The sequence below is a fragment of the Ambystoma mexicanum genome, chromosome 2p (assembly GCF_040938575.1).
Source record: "Ambystoma mexicanum isolate Mex_15411 chromosome 2p, UKY_AmexF1_1, whole genome shotgun sequence".
NCBI lineage: Eukaryota > Metazoa > Chordata > Amphibia > Caudata > Ambystomatidae > Ambystoma > Ambystoma mexicanum.
The window spans coordinates 942,950,524-942,973,707 of NC_090923.1; the positions used below are offsets into that span (position 1 = coordinate 942,950,524).

General features: G+C 44.4%; 1 protein-coding gene across 3 annotated transcripts in view; it reads right to left on the bottom strand.

Moving 5' to 3' along the window:
- Positions 1-23,184, bottom strand: part of EML2 (EMAP like 2) — a 511,359-nt gene that overhangs the window by 291,846 nt on the left and 196,329 nt on the right. For all 3 annotated transcript variants that reach the window (XM_069644710.1, XM_069644712.1, XM_069644711.1), the window contains one exon: positions 22,129-22,258. In XM_069644710.1, the coding sequence (XP_069500811.1) occupies positions 22,129-22,258 (130 nt within the window). The remainder of the gene's footprint in view (positions 1-22,128; positions 22,259-23,184) is intronic.

Consider the following 23,184-nt stretch of genomic DNA (forward strand, 5'->3'; position numbering starts at 1 on the left):
TAGATAGCCAATGCAAATTTGAGATGTACATCGACCTCTCCTAAATTACTCCCATGTACATCTTTGTGAATCAGACCCTCTCTGTTTATCGAATGGCTACAGTTCTTTGCTTATTATAGGAGACCTCATCTTGTTCATTCCATTTGACTCTTTTGAGCTCTGCACTTTTTAGTTTATCGGTAAGACCAGAGGTTTTGCCAGAAAATGTCAGTTAAACCTATGATAACACCATAATAGCCCAAGAAAAGCTCTCAAATACCGTTTAGTTTTTGATGTAGTGGTTTTAGGAACAACTCTTACTTTTTCTTGTTGGGGTTGTACACTACCATTACCCACAAAAATCCCAAGATATTTTACAGCAGACTTGGCTAGTTTAAATTTCTTTGGGTTGGCAGTCAATACAGCTTTCGTTAGCGCTCCCATGACTGTATAGAGATGGTAAACGTGGTCTTCCCATGTTCTACTGTGGATTACGATGTTGTCAATTTATGCTCTGCCAAAGTCCGAGTAGGGATGTAAAATTCGGTCCATCATTCTCTGGAATGTTGCTGGAGCACCATGTAATCCAAAGGGCAGGACCTTAAAATGGAATAGTTGTATTAGGGTGGCAAATGCAGTTTTCTCTTTGTCAGTTCCAAATAGTGGAACCTGCTGGTACCCTTTGGTGAGATCTAGAGTTGACAAGTGGACAGCATTACCCAATCTATCTATGATACCGTCAATATGTGGCATTGGCTAAGTGTCAAAGACAATGGGGGAGGACCAGGGACTGTTTGAAGGATCTATTATATTGGCTTTGAGCATTTATTCTACCTCTTTAATGATGACATTTGATCGAGACTCGGGTAGTCGATAGGGTTTTAAATGTACTAATTTGCCTGGGGAGTGTGAATGAGATAGTACATATCCTTCACTCATTCCGGCTCTTCACAGAATTTCTCCGGAAATTGGCTCACTAGATCAACAAGATCTTGATTCTGATCATTCACGAGATCAGAAGGAATTAAGGTGGTATTCTCTACTTCTTTTGCTACCAAACAGGACTGTATTGTAGCAATGACCTCAGAGGGGTTCTCCTTCCACTCTTTGAGTAAGTTTATATGATAAACCTGTGGTTTTAGGCACCAATCAGTCTCAGAGATCTTGTAATTGCAGAGCCCCATCTGATCTTCTAACTCATATGGTCCATGCCATTTTGAAACCAACTTATTATCGGACAAAGGTAAAAGTACTAAGACCTTTTGTCTGATAGAAAAAGATCCCAATGCTACTTTTTGGTTGTAGGAGGTTCTCTGGTGCTCCTGGTCTTTAAACATATGCATCTGTACCAAGGATCTGACGGCTGCCATATGTTCTGTAAGTCAGTATGCCATTTGTGAGAGAGGTATTGAAGCCTCGTCCCTTTCATCCAAGGTTTCTCAGCATGCCTAAGACATCCCAGGGTTCCCACCCATAAAGCGGTTCAAATAGAGAAAACCCAAAGGAGGCATGAACTGTTTTCCTGAATGCAAATAGAACCCAAGGAATCGTCTGGTCCCATCTGGTCCCAAATCTTCCCATCCTGGTACACTCATTTCCGTACAAAGGTCTTAAGAGTTTTATTAAACCGTTTCACAAGACATCTGTTTGTGAGTGGTACACAGATGTACGCAAGGTGGTTATATGCAATAATTACTTAAATGGTCCCATAAGTTTACTCAGGAAATTATGACGTTGGTCTATTAGTATTCCTCTTGGAAAACCAAACCAGGAAAAGAAGATGAGCAGATGTTCTAAAATGTGCTGTGTTGTATTAGTTCTCAGGCAGGAGGCCTTGTGGTACTGGGTGACATAGTCCACTATTGCCAATGCACATTCTCTCCTATTTTAGAAGGTTTGACGGGACATACTATATTCATCCCTAGCCTTGAAAAGGGAATTTCAATTATGGGTCAGGGTTTTAATGGAGTTAGTGGTGGTATGTGAGTACTAGTTTGATGGCAAATCTCACAGGCCTGCACAAAGATCTTAATGTCAGCATGTATCCCTCGCCAGTAGAATGTATTGCTTATGTGAGCCTGAGTTTTGGTTTGTCCTAGATGCCCTCCTGTTAGGTGAGAGTGGGATATATTTCACGGGAACACTTGCTTGTGGCTCTTGGGAACCACCAATCGTGTTTTTGTTAAGCCTTCGGCGATAGTGTCCACTGTATATAGCAACCCATGTTTTAGGGGGAAAAAAGGTATACCTTTTCCCTGACCCTCGGATTCAGGTTTTATCTGCAAAAAGGCTTTGGCCAACAAAGGGTCATTTCCCTGGGTAAAGGCTAAATCAGGCAGGGGATCAGGTTCTTCTTTATTAGGTTTAGAGGTAGAGAAACGGTAGGTTTTTCATCTGCTTCCCCGAAACCCAAAGTACCCCTGTCAGTCTCTTTCTCTTCCCCAAATTTGGGAAACATTGCCCTATCAAGTATCACTTGGGTGATTTTGTCCCCTGGTTGGACCTGAAAAACATCTTTCCCATGATTCTGCAATAGCCAGGACATCTATCCCAAACCTCCAGGCAGGGGTGTTGCTAGATCTGGAAAAGATCAGGGGCTAAGGTAATGTCGGGAATGGTGGGATTCGGGGCTAGCTATAGCTTTTTGGTTGTAGTCCCTGAGCTTCTATCCGGGGCTACAACCAAAACACCCGGGGCCATAGCCCCCGCAGCCCCCCCTAGCAACGCCTCTGCCTCCAGGCGAGCCCTGACTTGGGTGGCAGTTGTATATAGGTTCCAGTTGGTGGTATAAGCACTAAGTCAGAAGGGAGTAGCTTTCTTTACCCAGGAGTAATGGTTCCTGCTACTACAGATATCAAATCCGATGAAGCCTTTTGTGTCTACCGTGGGACTTGATGCTCTGTCACTTAGACTTTCATATTTTAGTGTCCCCAATCTGTATCGGTTGAGCTGCATCCCCTCCTGACACCATATGTGAGACAGGCATGGTATCAAGAGATGACACAGACAACAGATTTCAAGTTTCAAAGAATGTTTTATTTCAATATCAGGATGATGTAAGGCCTAACTTTATAACTAAGGTAGGAATTTCCCATGCATAAGGAAAACTAAGGGAAGTCTGTGTCTGTTAGTCCAAATCAAAAGTCTGCCTCTGTCAAAACGTATGGTTGCCCTCCCATCAAGACAAAAACGTGGTGTGGGGTTCTTCTTAGCCAACAAAACACTCTTCGAAATTAAGTCTCAGTGGTTCTTCGCTTACAGTTCCTCTTGGGTTATCTATCCCAATTTCACAGTTCTGATAGCTGCTTGTAATACCAATGTTCCGCTAGGTCTTGAGGTTCCCTTATCCAATTTCAATCTAGCATAATTCATGCAAAAGAGGGGTCTTGAGGATCCCTTTTCCCAAGTTCAATCTAGCACAGTTCACACAAAAATAAGGAGATCTTGAGGTTCCCTTCCCCAAGACAGAGTTTCATAGTTCTTTCGGTTCTCAGGGTTTCCTTCACCAAGAATTCACTGTAACACTTATACTGCTTTCAATTGCACAGTTCACAATCAAAAAACAACAGGTCCACTTCACCTGACTTCCAGCTTGCTTTAGCATTCAATTCACAGTTCTCCATGGTTTATTCCCAAGGTCTGTTGTTTGTCACCATTTAGGGCTCCCTGGTCTAGGCGCAGTTGTCAGACAATGCGGCCCACCCATAACAGGTTGTGCAACCAGGAACCCTTATGCTTTTCCTTGACTTTGTTTGTGATGTTTGTAATCTTCACAGTGGGGAACTCCCTGGTCTGGGTGCAGTTGTCAGACCATGCGGTCCACCCATCACAGGTCACGCAACTATAAGTTCCCGTAGCCTTGTTTGGCCCCTTCACAGGCTCTTCTGCATCAGGCTTCTGACTTCACACACTTGTATTCTCTTTGTTTAGTGTAACACTCTTCTGCATCAGTTGTTTGCTTTACCATCGACATATGGTTCTTTCTCACATTGATTGTTAGAAAGCTGAAGGGATTGTTCAATTCTCCATATGCTTTCGTTTTGCTCACAGTGCTGCTCACATACAGTTTGACATTCAATGTGTCTGTTTAACTTCAAATGTTCGTTCTATAGTTCATGATTTTACTCAAATAGCACTTTCAATTCAGTTCGGTATGCAGTATAACATAGTTCCATTCAAACCGCACTTTCCGTTCAGTTCGGTATTCAATATAGTTCATATTCATTTAGATTTGTGGGCCTTTGCTTGCCTGCAATCCCCTCGGAGTGCTCTGGTTTTCCCATGTCCTCTGATAAGCACCGGCTCTTCGTGTCTCCACGGCGGGGAGTCCTGCTGCTCCCCTGCTCACCTTCTCTGTAGTCGGGAAGCAGACTGCCTGGGCACCGCATACTCACCAGGCACTTTTCTGCACACACCGGTGTCCCAACTGGATGCGGACTGGGTCCCTTCTTCTTCTCAGCTGTTTGGCAATTCCAGCTGCCCGCCTTCTGATTCGAGGGCTCCCGGTCCTGCAAACACCACACGTCTAGGTCGCTCCGGGTCCTGCAGGTCCTCCAGGATTGTTGTCGGCATTCAGACCTCCTGATCTCGTTCCACCATGACTGTTCTCCTCCCTTTGCTTGCTTGGCTCTCCTTCTTTATATACCTGAGCCCTATTAAGGGGCCTCAGGTGTGAGTCACTGGCTTGCCTTGCCTGACCATAATGAACCCAATCAATGGGACATTCCTGACCTTCAATATTGAATGTCTTCCTACCCCTCTTCTTCATCTCAGTACTAGAGTGGTGTTTGTAATATGAAGTGTGAATTACTCCTAGTTGCTTCTTCCTCTTCTCAGTACTTGGTGGGTGCTTACAGGGAAAAATAGGGAATGCATGGAAGTAGCCTATGAAGGCTGAGGGAAGGGAGGATAAGTCAGTGTGAGGGAAGGGGGGATATCATGTCTCACTATCCGGACCCCTCTCCCCAATCCCCAAGCACCCTCCACCCAGGTAATCCTCCCTTGCTTATCCACCTCCAGGGTCGGGATCCAAAAGCCCTTCACTGGCCACCTGAGCAGAAGATCCCTGGGGAGTGGTTGTGAGAGTGCTGTCAGGTTTCTCACAGTGGGAGGATAGATATTGCTTAAATTGGATGGACTGGGTGTAACAGAGCCCAGAGACATTGAAGAGGAAGCAGTGGTCGAAGTGTATGAAAAGAAGTAGTGGAACTATGTTCCCTGTGGCCTGCACATGTTCCCCGCAAACCCCATCACCACGCGCCCTACCACGCAAAATCCATACCCCCAAACACACCTGCTGTTTAAGGGAATGTGCATTGCACTGAAGTATTTCATTTTAAAAGTAAATCTTTCTGGAATTGTTTCTTTTTAAAATAAAAGTATAGGAATAGTATACCTTTAAAAAGAAAAGTAGAGTAGCCCGCTCCCAACCACTCCTGCCCACTTCGATCACTGGGAGGAAGTCAAGAAACGAAGGGAAAAAGAGGAAGAGGATGGAGAATGGGCAGAGATAATGGAGGAGGTGAGCAAAAGGGAAAGTGAGGAAAGGAAGGAACAGGAACAGTGGAGAAAGGAGGCAGAGAAAGTAACGCCTAAAGAGATGAGAGAGAAAAGAGGAGAAGACAGAAAGAAATAGAAGAAAAGGTGAAGGAAAACATGGAAGAGGAGAAGGAAAGGCAAAAGCAATTAAGAAGGGAAAAAAGGGAAATGGAAATTGAAAGACTTATTAAAGAACGCTGACGCAGAGAGGAAGAGGAGAGAGACAGAAGACAGGAGCGGGAGGGAGGGAGAGAGAAGTAGAGAGAGATGCCTCAAGGAGGTGAAGGACATAATGACAGGACCCAGACGTTTAAATGACGATGAGGAGGAGGGAATATGGAGCAGAATTGGGATACTTTATAGGAGTAAAAGAGATAGTGCTTCTGCCCCTAAGGCAAGCAGAAGCATAGCAGGGTCCCCAAAAAGAGGGGTCTCCTTGGACAGAGTAGAGGGGAGACAACAAGGGAAGAACATGGTAAGGAGGCTCAACTTTGAGGACAATGGGGTGAAAAAAGTGATGATAGCTTAGGGACAATGGGATCAGACAAAGACCTTGGGGCGAGTGATAATGACAAAGGGAGGAGGCCACACAGCTCCTCAGAGGGAGTAAGCCCAGAGCAGGAGAGACTGTGGCACCAAGGGTAAGACACAGAAAGGGGTAAGCTGGAACTTGAGGAGCACCTTGAGCGCTCCAAAGGCAGTTTGCAAGGCGCAGACACAGTTACCCCATATGCACAGGTTGAGGGCATTACCCGGACGAAGGAGAACTAGCATGATGGGAGCATTTACCATTACAAAAAGTATAGGGAGACATGACAGAGGTGTGGGGCTGACACAGTTTCCGTTGCTAGAAAAGGGTGGCGGACGACCGCAATATATACTGTGGCAACAGATGGACAATGATAATTTGAGGTGTAAACTACCATCTTTAACTGCAGGATCTGGTAAATGGATGTATGAGCTAGAAAGATTGATGGCATGGATGACATTGGCAGTGGGTGACATGAAGAGTTTACTTTCAGTCATTCTTGGGGAAGTAGCTCATGATGTTTGGAAGCAAGCAGGGTATCCCAGAGTGCCAGCACAGAATACAGCGCATGATGGAGCACCATTCAATAATTGGGGAGCAGCTGTATGGCAGGTGCTCGGGCTACAGTACCTAGACACATCTGACATAAGCGCAATCATGGCATGCAAAATGCGTGAGGACGAAGACCCACTTAAATATATTCAGGAGATACAAGAAGGTTGGCATCTTGAGACGTGTTAACCGTTGGACAAAACTCTGTTTTTTTTCTACCGCATACCAAGGCAGGGTACAGAAGCAATAAAGAAAATGAGTGTCGGTGGTGGTGAAGACATGGGCAGAAATTCAGTTGACTATATTGCATTATTGTTGACTTATGCAGGAGAACGGAAGAAAGAAACGCGAGGAGAGAAAAAAGGAGGAAGCAAAGTTAGTTCCAAAAAAACTGCCAAAGTATCCAATGGAAGGGGTGATGTTGACAAGCGGAGAGTGAGATGATACTCCGAACACTCAGTATCAGGGAAGCTTCTCAAACATGGGGGCCAATAACTATTGGCCACAGGGAAGAGGAGGCTTGCCCAGGGGGGAGGAGAGGGCACCTATCCCTGCGGTGAGGAGACTTATTTAACAGGGGACAGCCCAGACCCATGGGAGGTCCACCACAGTGCTGAATGTATGGGAAGACAGGCCATATATGCTGAGTGTGTAAAAGCAGAGAGGGAATACAAGAGAATAGTGTGTGACATACCTGCCAAAACACAATACTGAGCAACCCGATTACTTTGCCCAAGATCACACACAAACACAGACATATGTGCCACAAATTGTGCAGGCACAGCATGCACTGGTACAGTCACAACAGCCTATCACGTATACATCGTAGATTCGGGTGTACACACAGCCATCAAAAGCAGTTTTGCAAGCACCGGTGCAAGAGAACAGTGGAGCCGTGAGGCACGCAGACACTGCAATGCAGGCCCCCACACAGAGACTAGGGGGAGTGACCATAGTATGAGGGAATCCTTTCACTGGGACAGGGATGACTTTATACCCACAATAGAACAGCCTACAGACTGACTTGATGTGTTCAATCCTACCTGTTACACCCAACCCGAATGAGGAACCGTGCGTAGGTGTAACCATAGGTGCCAACATTTTTCTTTTCTCGTAGATACTGGGGTGACCAGGTCCTGTATTAGGGAAGGGAGATACCCAATGTCAGCCATTGCCATGAATGCTCAAGTGTTCTCTGGGGCAACAGATTTGGCTCTATTTACTGATGAATTGCCAATACGAATTGGGGAACATGACCTCAATGTTCCGTTGTTACATTCCTGCCAGAAGCCAGAAAACATAATGGGATGCAAACTCAACATGGCCATCTCCGTTACTGAGCTAGGGATAGTCTGTTCTACCCCGGGAATTCAATATATGAATGCGCAGAAAGGTATTCATGCATTTTGCGGTCAGACGGTGCAGACATGGGTGCCCTTAGACCCCATGCTATTTCAATATAGGGTGGAAGTCTTGTTAGCATGGCTTCCAGGGATACAGGGCAAGCTGATTCGCTTGCCCAAGAAGTGGTGTTTAGACCAGAAATGTCCTTAGATAAAGAAGATGAACAAGTGCTTCCACTTGAGTTGGAGACAGTTATAGTAAAAGAAGAGAGAATAGTACTGCACAGGACTGATGATACAGGGTGAGTGTAGAGAGCAGTAATTGCAGAAGAAGGGCACAGACTGACTGACTTGATGGACAAAGAATCATTTAAGGACGACTATGCAGATCTTGAAACAGTGCTCTTTATGAATATTACATACTGGATGAGGATTCATTACGGCGAAGTCCTGCAGGAATGGCCCTCATGAAAAAGGCACCACAGCCCTTTCTCGAGAAACATTTGGCGCTGATACCGAGCGTACTGTGGACCAAAAGCCCATATGACATTGGCCTATTGAAAGGGGTAGGAGCTGTTAATATCAAGCTCAAGCCAAGAGCAATTTTGCCAAGAGCAAAGCAATGGCCTCTATCTAGGCAAGCAGACAAAGGTATTTTCGAGACAATTTCCACACTAGTGCAGTAGGGAATTTTGGTGCCATCCGAATCTCAATGTAACACAGATATGTACCCAGTGAAGAAGGCGACAGGCAGATTTTGGCATTTTATTCAGGATTTACACCCTTTAAACAATATTGTCGAAGCAGAATTTCCATTAGTTCCAAATCCAGCGACAATATTATGTAGCATCCCGCCAAAAGCCACTCACTTCCCGGTGATAGATTTAAAGAACACATTCTTCTCTATTCCACTCCACAAAGAATCATAGGATCTGACATCATTTCTATATAAAAATAAAGGATGGAAACATACAAGACTGTGTACTGTGAATCGCCTTCTATATTTAACAGGGTCCTGCAAATGGACCTGCGGTATGTACATCTACACAGCACAGTCATTGAATATGTGGATGACATCTTAATATGCAACAGGACAGAAGAACAGTGCAGAAAGGACTTGGTGCAGTTGTTAACAGCTTTGGCAAAAAAGGGCTACAAAATAGACAAGACAAAATTACAGTATTGCCAGACAGTGGTCCAATACTTTGGACAGCTAATAACCCAGGAAGGCATAAAAGTGACCCCAGAGAGAGCAGAGGTAATTTTCAGGACACCGCCACCAAAGATGGTGAGGGAAATGCAGCAATTCTTGCTTGTTTGTAACTATTGCAGGGCCTGGCTATTAAATTACAGCACGTACACTAGACCTCTTTTAAATGGGCTTAAGGAGGCTCCGAGGGGGGGAAAGCAAACTAACGTGGACAGGGGAGATGACAAAAGCATTAGATTAATTGAAAGAGGCAATTTGCACGGCTCCAGTCATGGGGATCCCTGATTATGGTGCAGAATGTTATTTGTTTTTACACACAAATGGAGCAGTATTGACAGCAGTGCTCACACAGAAGACTAACTTAGATCACAAACTATAGCTTATTACAGTGGACATTTAGATCCAGTGATGAGAGGCTGCTATCCTCGCGAACAAGCACTGGCCGCTGCTGCATTTGCAGTAGAGAAGTCGACAAATGTCACAATGGGCTGTAGCACCAGCCTCTACATGGAATATTCCCTTTTTGCCATTCTAAATAGGAGTGTATGGAAAGCTAAACTAGGCACACTGGGCCTCATTATGATGTTGGCCGTAACCCGCTGGTGCTACCAGCAGGTTGCTGCTGACCTCATAACACCATTCTGCCACCTGATATCCTGGTGCCACTGTGATATTACAGGTGGTGACGGGCCGGGATGTCAGGTGCCTTCCAACGATCGCCTTCCAACGATTGACTGAATATCTCAGACCTGACATGTGCCCGCTTGATAGTTTTGGCCATCACACTCCTTGGTTAAATTTGCAGAAGGGCCTGCCCCCTCATGCTCATATTCTTCCCTATTACCTTAGCAACACAGACTGGCCTCTCAGCGATTCTCCTGTGTCACAGTGGATGCAAATCCTGGCATCTTTGGGTCCTTGTACTCGTCTTTGTCACACTACTGTACAGAAGCATCTCTGTCTGCAGAGCCTGGTCTCCCTGGGAAGCTCTGTCATACTGGATGCACATATGACAGTCTAGCCTCCCGGTCTTTCCCCTCTTGCACTGTCTGCAGAGTCTGGGTTCTGTGGGTGTCATCTAAGTCATACTAATTCCGCAGGACCTAAACTATCTGGATCTCGCATTGGTACTCAACCAGCAGAGAATGGTGGTTTCTCTGGGAGACTTCTCCGTCAGTGTCCAGAAAGTCTGATTCTTTTGGTCTCTCCTGTCTCACTAAATGCAGAGTGCTTCTTCTCTTGGTCTCACCACTCTGACACTGGACCTTCTTTGTCTATTCCCCTATTAACATTGTCATCCGAGACTGCTGTCTCACGTCTGCAACACTGAAAGTTATGTTTATGGTTCTTTTACAAAGCGCAAAGTACCTTAGAACATTAGATCCCTGATGGAATCACCAGGAAGCAACCAGATTATATACCTGTATTCTTAGTTAAGAAAATGGTGGAAAAAAAGATGAGTTCTCAGAAAATGTTTGAAGTGGAGATTAGACACTGCTTCAATTTCAAGCAGAAGTTCATTCCACGTTCTAGGGCCAAGGACAGTGAAACTTCTATCCCCAGCCGAGAGTACAGCGAAACCTCTAACCCCAGCCGAGAGTAATTTGAATAAAGAGATGGATAGAAGCAAAAATGTATCGGAGCAGAGGAGACGATTGGGACTGAATTTGATGATTATTTTACACAGGTATTTGGGGACAGAACCGTGAATACATTTATGTACACGTATGGCCAATTTGAACTTGATTGTGGCTGCAACCCGCAGCCAGGGAGATGGAGGAAGGCAGGAGTAAAATGGGCTCTGTATGTAGTATTAGTGAGGATTCTGGCTGTGTTATTTTAAGGGATCTGACGTTTGTGAAATGCTGATTGTGGGAGCCCCTTTAATACAGAGAGCTGCAGTAGTCCAACTAAGAGCCTTTTATAAATCTATCTTTGGTACTCGTACGTTCAGGGTGTAAATACAGCCTAATGTTGTGGACTAACTGGAGATAGGAACAGGTACTGCTAGTAATCAAATTGACTTCAGCAAGCATTTCAAAATAAGGGTCAGGTACTACTCCATTTTGGAAAGCACATAAACTGGATAGGAATCAATCAAAAAAAGAAGAGGGCAGAAAGGTTTTTGAGAAAAACGGGGGAGGAGAGGGAATAATACTCAAATCGGTTTGTTGGTATTCAGACCAAGAACGTTGGAGTTAATCTAGTGTTTATTTTCGGAGGGCACTGTCTGAAGTCGATTAAGACCAAAAAAAGAGATCCCCAAAAATTTTAAGCATAATTTTAAAAGTTTGTAGAATAATTTGGTATCATCGGCGTAAGAATGAAACTGAAGGTCTAGCTTGTTCAGCAGATCGTGGAAAGGTTTCACATAAAGATTGAATGGCAGAGGGGGAAAGACAGGAGCCTTGCGGAACACCATAATTTCATGGAAAAAAAAATCTCCTCTATAGAAAGACAATAGGAGTGGCTTAAAAAACCATATGAACCACAGCAGTGCTGTGTCAGAAATTGTTGCCACTGAACATAGCCTTTGAATTAACTGTGGTGCTCTAAGGAATCGAAAGCCGCATAAAGGTCTAACAGTACTAGAAGAAAATGACAAGTGTCCAGGTTCCACTTAAGCCCAATACGATGGTTTCTGTAGTATAAAAAGGTTGGAAACCTGATTCCCCCTCCCCCAGGAGTCCGTGTAAGTACACACATTCCTGGAGTGAATTACTGTTTTTTCCCAATATTTTGGTTACATAGAGAATGTTAGCTTTTGGGCAGTAAATGTCAGGCTAGTCACAATCTAGTATAGGTTTTTCAAAGAGGGGTATCCATGATGTCTTTGAAGAAAGGGGTATATTACCCGAATAAGATTCAAGCAATCTTGAATAATATACAATGGATATGGATTCCCAGGAAAACAAGAAGGTTTCAATGAATGCTTAGACATGGCTGCCTAGGCCTGTGCTCCGTCACAGAGACTGTAGAGTCAGGGTCTCTCTGGGTTTTCACTTTTATTTGTGTCTGTGTGGTTCCATCTTCAGTTTATGTTCTGTAGGTCTGTACCTTGTGAACGTCTATCTGCACTGTGGGCTCAAGCAGTAGCGCCAGGGTCTCTAACAGTTGAGTGTTGTGAATCAGTGAGTGAATGTAGAGACTTGGACAGCACACTACATGCGCATAACTGTATGTGCTGATCTCCACTTCTGGGGAGTAGTGCTGACGACCTATTCCACTCCTCAGCAATGTTGCTGGTTTGCCATTCGCTCTACCCACACCAATACAATTTGGGCAGATGAACTGTACATAGGCCTAGTGAGAAAACACTTTCTATCTTTCTCAAGATGTCCTTTCCAGTGAGTGATGTTCGAGTTTGTTAACATGTCTTGAGTCTGACCTGTGTCCTTCAGTTTCGGCGAGGTCTTAACACCCACTTCTTAATTTCATCTTATGGGTATGACGCTCTTTATACTGCCGCCGGACAAACCTAGCTGCTTGATGCATCACTGTTCACTCCCATTGTCACTGTTGCTTTCTGTTTGTCTGACGCCTAGGACTAGCTTAACCAGACTCCTCTATGACAACTCCTGGAGGTCACGCTACCACACGATTCTCATTATTGTTTTGCTCAGTCATGAGGTGGCCACCAGATTGCACCTTCCAACCTTTTCAGATGCATGACCTCCGGGATCATTGCTATCCCTCCACCCACGTGTGATATCTCCCCAAATACTGCAGACCACTCTTATGCTATGTGCAGCATTTTAAACATGCTTTCATTTACTCTTGAGCCGGGTTAGAGATATGATTGCCATGGGAGGTGAAGTTCTCACAGCATGGCTTTCTGATTTGTTAGCTATTCAGGTATTGCAATGTTCCCAAGGCCTGGCAGCATTGTTCTGTCTTCCTCGTGTGTCATGGTCCTGGCTGGTGACCTTCTCACAATCTAGCAGGGTTGCTTTGACCACCACATGAGTTGATGATGTTGTAGTTCTGGCTTGTGATGCGATTGTCCTGGTTGGATATTCACTCCTAAATTGGACAGTTGGATATGTTACTGAATACTCTTGTTAGCGGAGGTAGTGATGTGAAAGTCCTTCCTGATGATGTTATAATATTGGCTCGTGACCTTCTCACAGCCTGGTTATTTTAGAAGAATTTGATGTTTCCCTTTATTGCATTTAGCTGTGAGGACCAGGCCGAAGCAGGGCCTTTTTTACTTTTGAGTTTGTTGTTTTGGAGGGCTCACTAAGAGGGGACATAACTTTCTCTATAGCAGTAAAAGAGCTGTATCATCGATCTATGGGGCTGTAGTAGTGGGAACTTGAACCCCATCGGCAGACCATTAGTTATGGATGTCATACAGGATAGCCAGGCTGGGGTAACACTCCTGCAGTGCACCCCATCAGGGGCAGAGCCAGAGGGGACGGGCGTGGGCGGGTGGGGAAACGCCACTAACAGGTTCTTTTTTTGTTGTTATATCATCAGGGCTGGTGGTCAGTGCGCTGACCGCCAGCCCTGATGATATTAAAAAAAAAACTTTTGAGTGGCTTGCTGACGAGTGCAGCATGCCACTCACAGGGTTGCTGTGGCAACCACGCTGGTGTTGCCACATGAGGCGCTGGCACGGTTTGGGTGCACCTGATGTGTTGCATGTGCTGCCTGGGCGTGTCCCCCTGAAGAACAGGTAAGTATTTATTGCATGTATGTGTGTGTATATGCATATATGTTTGATGGTATGTATGTGTTTAAATGCAATGCATTGTATGTGTGTGTGTTCATGAATGTATGCATGTGTATGTTGGATCAGAGTGTGTCTGCATGTGCATGTGTTTTTATCATCTCTGCAAGGGATTTACAGTGACTAACCAGTATGGTTGGTCACTGTAAATCCCTTGCAGAGAGTTCTGGCATAGATAGGTTGTAACAACCTATTTATGCCAGTAAAAGTCCCTGAAAATCACACGCATTAAGCTGCTGACACAACCAATCTATATGCCATCCATAATGGATGTGAGGGAGAGGACCCACCAGAACCATTGCCCATCATGGTAGAGCGGTGCCAGCCAGGAAGCACTCCCTCAGCTGCTTGTTGGGCAGCCCAGGAGTGCTCCTCTGCTGGCTTGAACTGTCAAAGTGAAACACAAGTTCCCCTTGACAGTTCTTCCCCCAGCCTTGCATGCCCGATTGGCGATGCAAGGACATTTGTACTGCGCACTATCACCACAGGAGTGGTCCCCTGGCGCTCTGGTGGCTCTGAAAGAGCAAGGGAGGTTGAGTTAGTGGGAGGAAGCAGAAAAAGTGCAAGAGAGCAGTGATGTGCTGTTGGCGTCCTCAGCCCGGTGGGTCTGTTGGCTGGGCCTGGGCCTGGGGTGTTTGCGGCCGGTAGTCATCGTGTACTGTTGTGCAAGACTATGGCCCTCATTACGACCCTGGCGGTAAGGGGTTTGCGCCAGCGTTAGCTGCGCCGACCCCTTACCGCCAACTACGAGTTCCCATAGCGCCATGGTCACTTTTCCGCCCGCTTTTTGCGGGCGTAAAAATCCATGGCGCTATGGGACCTTGGTGTTAATTACGCCACCGTAATGTACGGTGGCGTAATTAACGCCTTCCCCACTCCCATTGAGCCCTATGGGGCCGAAATGGGAATGGGGAAGGGTAAATGGGTCAATGGGGACTTACCGCCCCGCCGACCTCGGAATGGGGCGGTAAGTCCGCCATCCGCCATGGCGTAAACGGACTTTACGCCATGGCGGAAAAGTCCGCCGATGGCGGAAAAAATCCGCCAGGGTCGTAATGAGGGCCATATGTGTTTTTGTTTTGTTGTTGCAATGTGGTGAAGTTTGTGCGGTTTGTTGTGCTGTAGGTTTTGGTTGTGTTTGGTTTGGAGTTTGAAAGGTGTATGCAGAAAGGGAAATTGTTAGTAGGGTTGGTTAGTTTGCGTCTCCATCCTGAATTGAGGTGCTCGGCTTGCGTAGTCTCCCCTGATGTGGCTCTGTCTGGTATACAAGGTTCCTTACTCCCCTGGCCCCCACCTCTAACATGCTCTCTCATAGCTCCCCTTATCCTCCCTTCCTCCCTTCATACGCCTGTGGCCAGTGCACCTGCCAATATCAACCTCTCAGGTGGTGTGGTGATTGCCAATGTCTCGAGAATTCCACACTACTGTGGTACCTGGCGGTAACTAAGGGGTGGGCGAAAGTGTTGGTGGGATTGTCTGAGATAGTTGACTCAGTCTCCGTGCGTGCCGCCTGTGTTCCAGTCTATCCGGTGTCACCCGTCCAGGTGCCATGGAAGCTACCCTCTCGGGTCAGGGATGTCCGTGTCCTTTCCGGCTTAGTCATCCTTTTTCCGGTTTTGGTTTCCAGATTTAGTCTGTGGTGTTGAAGAGCCAGGTTTTTAGTGATTTCCTGAATTTTAGGTGATCTTCAGTGTTTCTTATTTCTTTTGGGATGTTGTTCCATGTTTTTGCGGCTAAGTGGTAGAAGGAGGTGCCTCCAAGTTTTTTCTTAAGGTATGGTTTGAGTTCCAGGTGGATTTCGTTGTTTGATCGGAGGGGTCTCGTTGGTTTGTAGACTTTTATTTTCTTTTGTAGGAATTCTGCTCCTTGTCCGCTGATTGCCCTGTGCGTTATGCACATTGTTTTGAAGGTGATGCGTTGTTTTACTCATAGAGGGACATGGTCGAGGGGGCCTCTAACCTCATATATTGACTACTTTTTTGTTTCTACTTCACTAATCACTATGGTCAACAATGTGTTAATTATTGAAGATACTCAGAGTGATCATAATCTGATCAGTATCAGCATTATATGTGAATTGGCAATCTTAAGCAAAGAAGCCGCTTTGGGATTGGTGACCCTTCATCGTGCGCAGACCTCGGTTGGTTGGCATCCAAAAATGTGCAGAGAACTATCTCACAGAGATGTAATTAGGGTGCCTCACTCTCAAAATGTGTCTATTAATGCTCGCATGAGAGAAGAATGGAATACGCATATAGAATTCCTTACGCAAAGAGCGCTACTGAATACGCTAAATGTCTCTAGAGGATATATTCTTGAAATTGCCCAAATCAAACGGGAAAAAAATCATTTGTTAAGAGCTTTAAGTCGACTGTCATTAAATTATGCAAAGTATTATGAAGCCAAAAAAATGATAAAATTGAAATATAGCCACATGCTAAAAATCACAAAAATGAATCTATAGCTATATGCCAATCAAAAAATGATGAAGTGTATCATCACCAATAATACTAGAAACATTCGGCCAATATTGAACAATAAAAAAGGGGTCGCCGTGCACGACGTAGGGTCCCTGATTGCAGCATCTATATGGCAGGATTATATTAAAAATAAGTATAGTCTACCCCCTCAATTCCAACACTTTTGACTCTGGAATAATACACTATAAATGTAATGAATGTATATTATTCTCTATGGAGGAAATTATTGATGCAATCAATTCACTCAACTCCTCAAAGGCGGCCGGGTCGGATGCCTTGCCTGCTTGTATCTTAAAAGATGATCCTTACTTTTGGGGTGCCATTCTCTATACTAAATTCTCTTACAACCTGGCGACCAACTTAATCCCACGGTCATGGCTAAACGCCATCATTATTCCAATATATAAGAAAGGGAATCCAGAGCTGCCCTCCAATTTTCGACCTATAGCACCTATGGATGCCTCAGAAAAAGTATTTTCCATCATTCTACTGCAGCGCCTACCAACTTTCATAGAAACAAAGAACATCTATTCAAAATTTCAAACTGGATTTCACAAGAACATGGCTACCTCCTTAAATGCATTCATTATCTCACATATTTTTGCGCAATCTAAAACACTTGATACCGGTGCAGTCTATATGACGGCATTGGATCTGAGTAGTGCTTTTGACACAGTCATAAGAGAAGCACTTTGGACCAAATTATTAACACTGGGTTTTCCTAAAAGGATAGTACAATTGATTGCCTTGCTACATAATAGCACAACTTTTCAAATTAGGATAACCAAATCTGGTGCTCTCACAACTCCCATTGACACCGAAACCGGGGTTAAACAAGGATGCAACATGGGCGCCACATTGTTTAATTTATATCTTTGCGATATGGATAAGCTATGGAATGAGACTGGCATGTTTCCCGTAAAACTTGGGGACTTAAAAATATCATGGCTATGTTTTGCAGATGATATCGTACTGATTGATCGAACCCCTAGCGGGCTACAATTGAAACTAAATACATTTTTCAAATTTGCAGCATTACATAACCTGTTGCTAAACCCTTCTAAATCGCAAATTGTCATCTTTCGCATCTATAAAAAAGCGAAATCATACACTTGGCAACTGGATGGATATGAAATTGAATGTGCAAGATCAATTCGTTATCTTGGTTACCCCCTAAATGATCAATATTCCAAACATTTTTGGCAAACTCATTTGAATATGAAGGTGCGCCCTTTGGCATCCATGATGAAGGTGATAATCGGAAAATATTGTGAGTTTTCCTTAATACAGCTATTTGAGTTCTACTTGTTGAAAGTGGAACGAATCCTTCTATATGGATTGGACTTATGCCTTCTGGATATGGGTGCAACTCTAAACCTTGTACAGGGCAACCTATGGAAACGTACTTTGGGATTATCTCCATCGGTCCCTAACTCAATCATTAGACATGAAATGGGTTTGTCATCTCTAGCAGCGAGATGGTCATGGCGCAAACTGTCAAGATATGCAGATATCAAGGCACCCTATCATAATTCCCTTTATTTTGATCTAAAGGAGATACTCGACACTCAAAAACTTAAATCCCTGGCTAGGTATGATATCGAAATGAAAAGCATTCTAGATGATTCTGACTGCTCGATCTCCGACCTTGTCATGCACCTTCGAAAAGTCAAACGAAATCTATAGGATCGTGACTGGTCTGCAATTTTGGATTGCAATAATAAATATATGACATATTTGGAATATGCGGAAAGACCAAGGAAGAGATAACTGAGATCTTCTTATCTTTCTCAATGTCCATCTAGAAAGATACGTCAAATTTATATGAGGTTTAAATTGAACCAGTGTCACACACTTGAGAGAATCCAACATTGGAATAAAAACGACGGTGAATTAATTAACTTGAATTGTCGCTTCTGTGATTGTGGAACGGCCGAAATCCTGAAACATCTTGTGGTTGATTGTACCTTTTTTGAAAATGACAGAAACTATTACCTGGGGATATATGCTCCGAAAGATTGTGACATCTCGAAATCTTCTTTTTGTGAAAGATGTATGCATGGAGAGAGCATGGCTCTCATACTATCCTAAGTACTCATTTTGGGGAAAATCGAAAACGCACTATCAATTGAAAATGAATCACTATCTACTGGAGGTAGAAATATTGCATAAAAGCCTCACAAAAGGAATGTAATTAATGCTGTTTGTAAATTCCCATGTTTGAGTTAGGTTTTATTTTATGATCTAATCTGGAAAAGAAAAATCGACTTAAGCAACTTGTTGGTTGATGAATATTACTTTAATAATTGTTCAAACAGTCGTCTAAAAAAAAATGATGAATTTGGATCTTAATAATGATTGTTTTTATAAATCTCAGTTTTATTATTTTGTATGAGGATGACAATGTTGTAAAAGTTTTCTTTATGTAAAACTAAACACAACTTTAAATAAAAAAAAAAATATATATATATCCTTTCTTTTATGAACGTTTTGTTATTATGTGGCTCGAATGGCATTTGGGGCTGGCAGTCTAGCATTTTCTTACTGTGGCATGATTTTTTTGTACTGGGTATCTATGATAATACAAGCATGTTAAGTGTTATTACTGGGCTAGACTGCCATTTTTGGGCAGCCAGTCTAGCCCTTCCTTACTGCAGCAGGACTTTTTGTTACTGGGTATCTGATAAAGCAAGTATTTTAAGTGTTATTGCTTGACCAGACTATAATTTTGGAACAGCCAGTCTAGCCATTTCTCATTGTGGCATGACCATTTTGTTTACTGGGCATCTATAATAAATCAAGCATGTCAAGTTGTATTACTTTTGGTGCAGCCAGTCTAGCTATTTCATACTGTGACATGTCATTTTTACTAAGCATCAGGGATAAAGAAAACATGATACGTGTTAGTACGTGTCTAGACTGAATACATTCTGCAGCCAGTTTAGACATATTTTCTTACTTTGGTATGCCATTTCTAAAGGCAAAGCCAAATGGAGTATGTTCTTTTGTTGGGACAATGCCATATATTAGCAGAGTGAGTGTCAGCATGTTTTCTTATAGTATCATCGCTGGCATTATGTGTGAAGCAAGCATGAGTATGTTCTTATGTAGGAATTCTGGTAAAATTGAGTGTCCAGCATGTAAATGCATAGGCACAGCCAGTGTAAAGATGTTCTTATAATGGCATATATTGTGGGGAAAGGCATCATGAAAATGCATTGTGAAATGCTCCTGTGCACTGTTGGTGACTTGCATGTATTGCATTTTTCGATTGGAGATGCCCTACAGATCCAATCGCAAGCTGGTGGGCTTTTTCCACAGTTTATCCACGGAATGTGTGCTGTATAATGCACCATTTTAACCCAATATTACCCTCCAAACCTCTTTGGTTAGTACAGGCTCGGTTGCTGTGGCATATTTGTGGGAAATATTTACGCCCCTCCAATTAGAAAATCCACCAGCCGCCGCTGGTTGTGGCACCAGCTTCCTGCACGTAATTTAAAGTGACCATTACTGGCATAAATAGGTTGTCCTATCTATGCCAGTAATTATCACTTCAAATCATATACATGAGACGGTTCAGCCTTCATGCATGTGATTTAAACAGACCATTAGTGACAAAGATTGGTTGTCCCATCTATGCCAGTAATGGTCACTTTAAATTATCTGCATGAAGCACTGCAGGTATATTATTTAAAGTGACCATTACTGGCACAGACTATGCCAGAAACTGTCCCGTTAAATCACATGCATGAAGCTGCTGCAACAAACTGGTATGCCAGTAATGGTCACTTTTGATCATATGCAGTACTATGGGGTGGGTGGGGAGGGGTAATCCCCATTAATTATTTAGGGCTCTCTCGCCACACTTGGTCGCTCTGTCGCTCATGCTACTTTGAGGAAACCTGTAGGACCCATCACTGAAAACATTCAGCACCCCCCCTGTCAGGGTCCACCCATCAATCGATTGGAATCTTGGGGCCACTTTTTATTTCCTTTTTTGTGGTTTGGTTTCAAATGTAGACATTTCACAACATTTTAATTAAACGAACTATACATGAGACATGTAACAACATGTGACAAAAAAAACAACCAGCATAAATATTACAGTAAAGTAAGTCCTAAAGCATTCAATGCAAGAGAGTAAGTAGAAATGAACAATACGATTGATAAGCGACAAGAACCGTCCATCAGTACAATGGCAAAGGTGCCCCTGCAGGAGCTATCCGCCCACCCCCTCAGCTGCTTCCGCCTCTGCTTCTCATTCCTGTCTCCCTTCCTACCCAGTTTGGTGTAAGCTTCTTCCGCTAACCCCTCTGCTCCTACGTGGGTGGCCTCTGACCCTTTGTAGATTTTGCAGAATGTGTCAGTGAAAGGCAACACGATCTAACTATTTTCTCCTAGGCCTCCAGGGCACCTCCTAAACCCCCCTGGAGGCCATCCCTGTGTCTGCATATTCTGCACCATTTCAGGATGAAAGGTTGGCACATGATTTGGGTTCCTGGATGGCAACCTCTGAAAAAGGAGCCAACAGCCACACTCAAGTGGCGGGGGAGGAAAATTAAGATACGTCTCCAAGTATTTGGAGCCTTGTAATGTGTGGGAAATCAGGGGGCTGCTGGAGCCACCCCTATGCACAAACACCCCTGATATGGTTCCCAACTCCGGCAGCTTCATTCAGAGTCTCCATGACTTTGCTGAAGGGAAATTAGAAGTGATCTCACGCTCTCTCCTTGAACCCAAAATGTTACCCCTCTTTGGTCTCCAGCTTCCCCCTCGGTACGTTGGGGGGCTGCTTCCACCTTAGCTATGAGTCCACTCCAGGGGAATCCTGTACTGGAGGGCACTTATGCCTACCAGGGAGGGTGACCTCGTCCTCTGAAGGCAACATGAAGAGCCCAGTCTCATTAAGATGCCCACACACACAAATAACACTAGGATGCAGACACATTTCCACAGCATCCATCCATCCAGCACCAGCATCCTTCCCCATAAGTACATGCAGGGATAAAGGGGGCAATTTTCCTGGCTTGTTAGTGCCCGGAAGGAAGTACATCAGTGAGAAGCAGAAGCTGATTTGATCTTTCAACTAGAGAACACACATGGGTCACATTCCTTAATAATGGTTCTAAAAAGTAAGGCCGTTTCCTCTCTTGTAACTTTGTATCTCTTGTGAGTTCCAGAGACCCTGAGATCCTGGGACATTGGAACTGGCCGCCTACTGCAGAGCTGTTTCACTCTGGATAGCAGGATACTCGGTGTAGGGAATATCTCTCCCTAAGGATTATTCTAGTGGCTCTGATGTACCGTATCATCCATTTTAGCTAGATGCAGAGAGATGTGGAATTGATGTGCTGTTACATCTACTGTGTTGGTAACTTCCCTTTGCATTTGAGGTATATAGCTGTTAATATTTAGGGTGTTTTGCCATATATAGTTTTACAGTTCCAGTGATTGTGCTTGGTCTGCTGGTTTAGGGTACCTAATACTTAAGACCCAGACGCAAGCTTATTATTGCTGCTGATATCTAAGGCATCACAAAGCTCCTGACTGGAGTATTCAAAGGTAAGGGACAGCTTTTCCCAGCGTGGGTGGGGGGCATGGGGAGCATCCCAGTTCCCTACAGCATGCAGTGAGGGTCTCACCAGCGTACCCCAGATGTTCATCGCCAGACCTTTAGCAGCGGGCAAAGCAACGGGTCTGAAAGCGCAGGATTCTCAGATATGAGGCAAGCAACGATGGCCTTTCAGTTAGAGCATGATTACCTTCTGCAGGAGTATGGCGCCATTTCCTTCTTGGGGGAGGAGGGCGATGTGGCGAAGCCCGTTCTCTTCGGGGGTACAATTCCATTGGTCATGCAGGGCCTGGTGGGCAACCCCTTCAGGAGCTGGTAGACTGAAAAGCAAAAGAATACATCCAATGATTAGCTTAGTCTCTCTGTTGCTCCTCGACCTCTACTCTAGGGAAGGGGGTCTACACATTACTCCCATCTCTCTCTCCTTGTGTCTGTTTTCTTCCCCTGCGCTCTCTATCTCTACACCTAATCTCTCCATGCTTGACCTCTCTCTGGAACCAGTCTCCATACCCTCAACCAATTTCTTCACCTAATATTCACATTGCTTCACTGTCGTCGTCTGTCTGTGCCTATTCTCTTTATGAACCTAATATCTCTATGCTTGACCTCTCTCTGGAGCCAATCGCCATGGAGCTCATTTTTGAGTTCTGTCTACATTGTGCAAAGATGCCCTGCTATGTGTACACGTTTCCGTAGGCCGGTCCCCTCAGCGCAAATTTGCAACATTTGTACGGCGGAGTGCAAAAGTTAAGGGCAGAAAAGTGGCATAAATACTCTTGGACACCAACTTTTCACACAATGCTGTGCAAAATGAGTCAACGCCGCCTGCGATTTACGCGTGCTTGTGGTGTTTACAATGCATTCCTACGGAGTCCGCCTGATTTGTGTTGGTGTTAAATGCAGTCGGACTCCATAGGAATCCACAACCTTTGCGCCGGCATGAAAATACATGTTGGTGCGAATGCGTGCAGTACATGTATGGCAGAGAGGGAGGGTGAGGCTGGATCGTAACTTAAGACCTGCGCGTCCTCTCAACCACATATATTGTGGAAAATGAGCCGTAACATAAACAAAATGCGCAAAAGTCTCCTGCAGGGCTTGTGCTTTAGGTTACAGCTCATTGAATATGAGATCCCATGTTTTCATCCAATCTCTTCACCTAATATTCACATGGCTTCACCATGTGTGCCTAGCCTCTGTATGCACCTAATCTTCCCACGTGTAATCGTTTTTCTGCAACTCAACT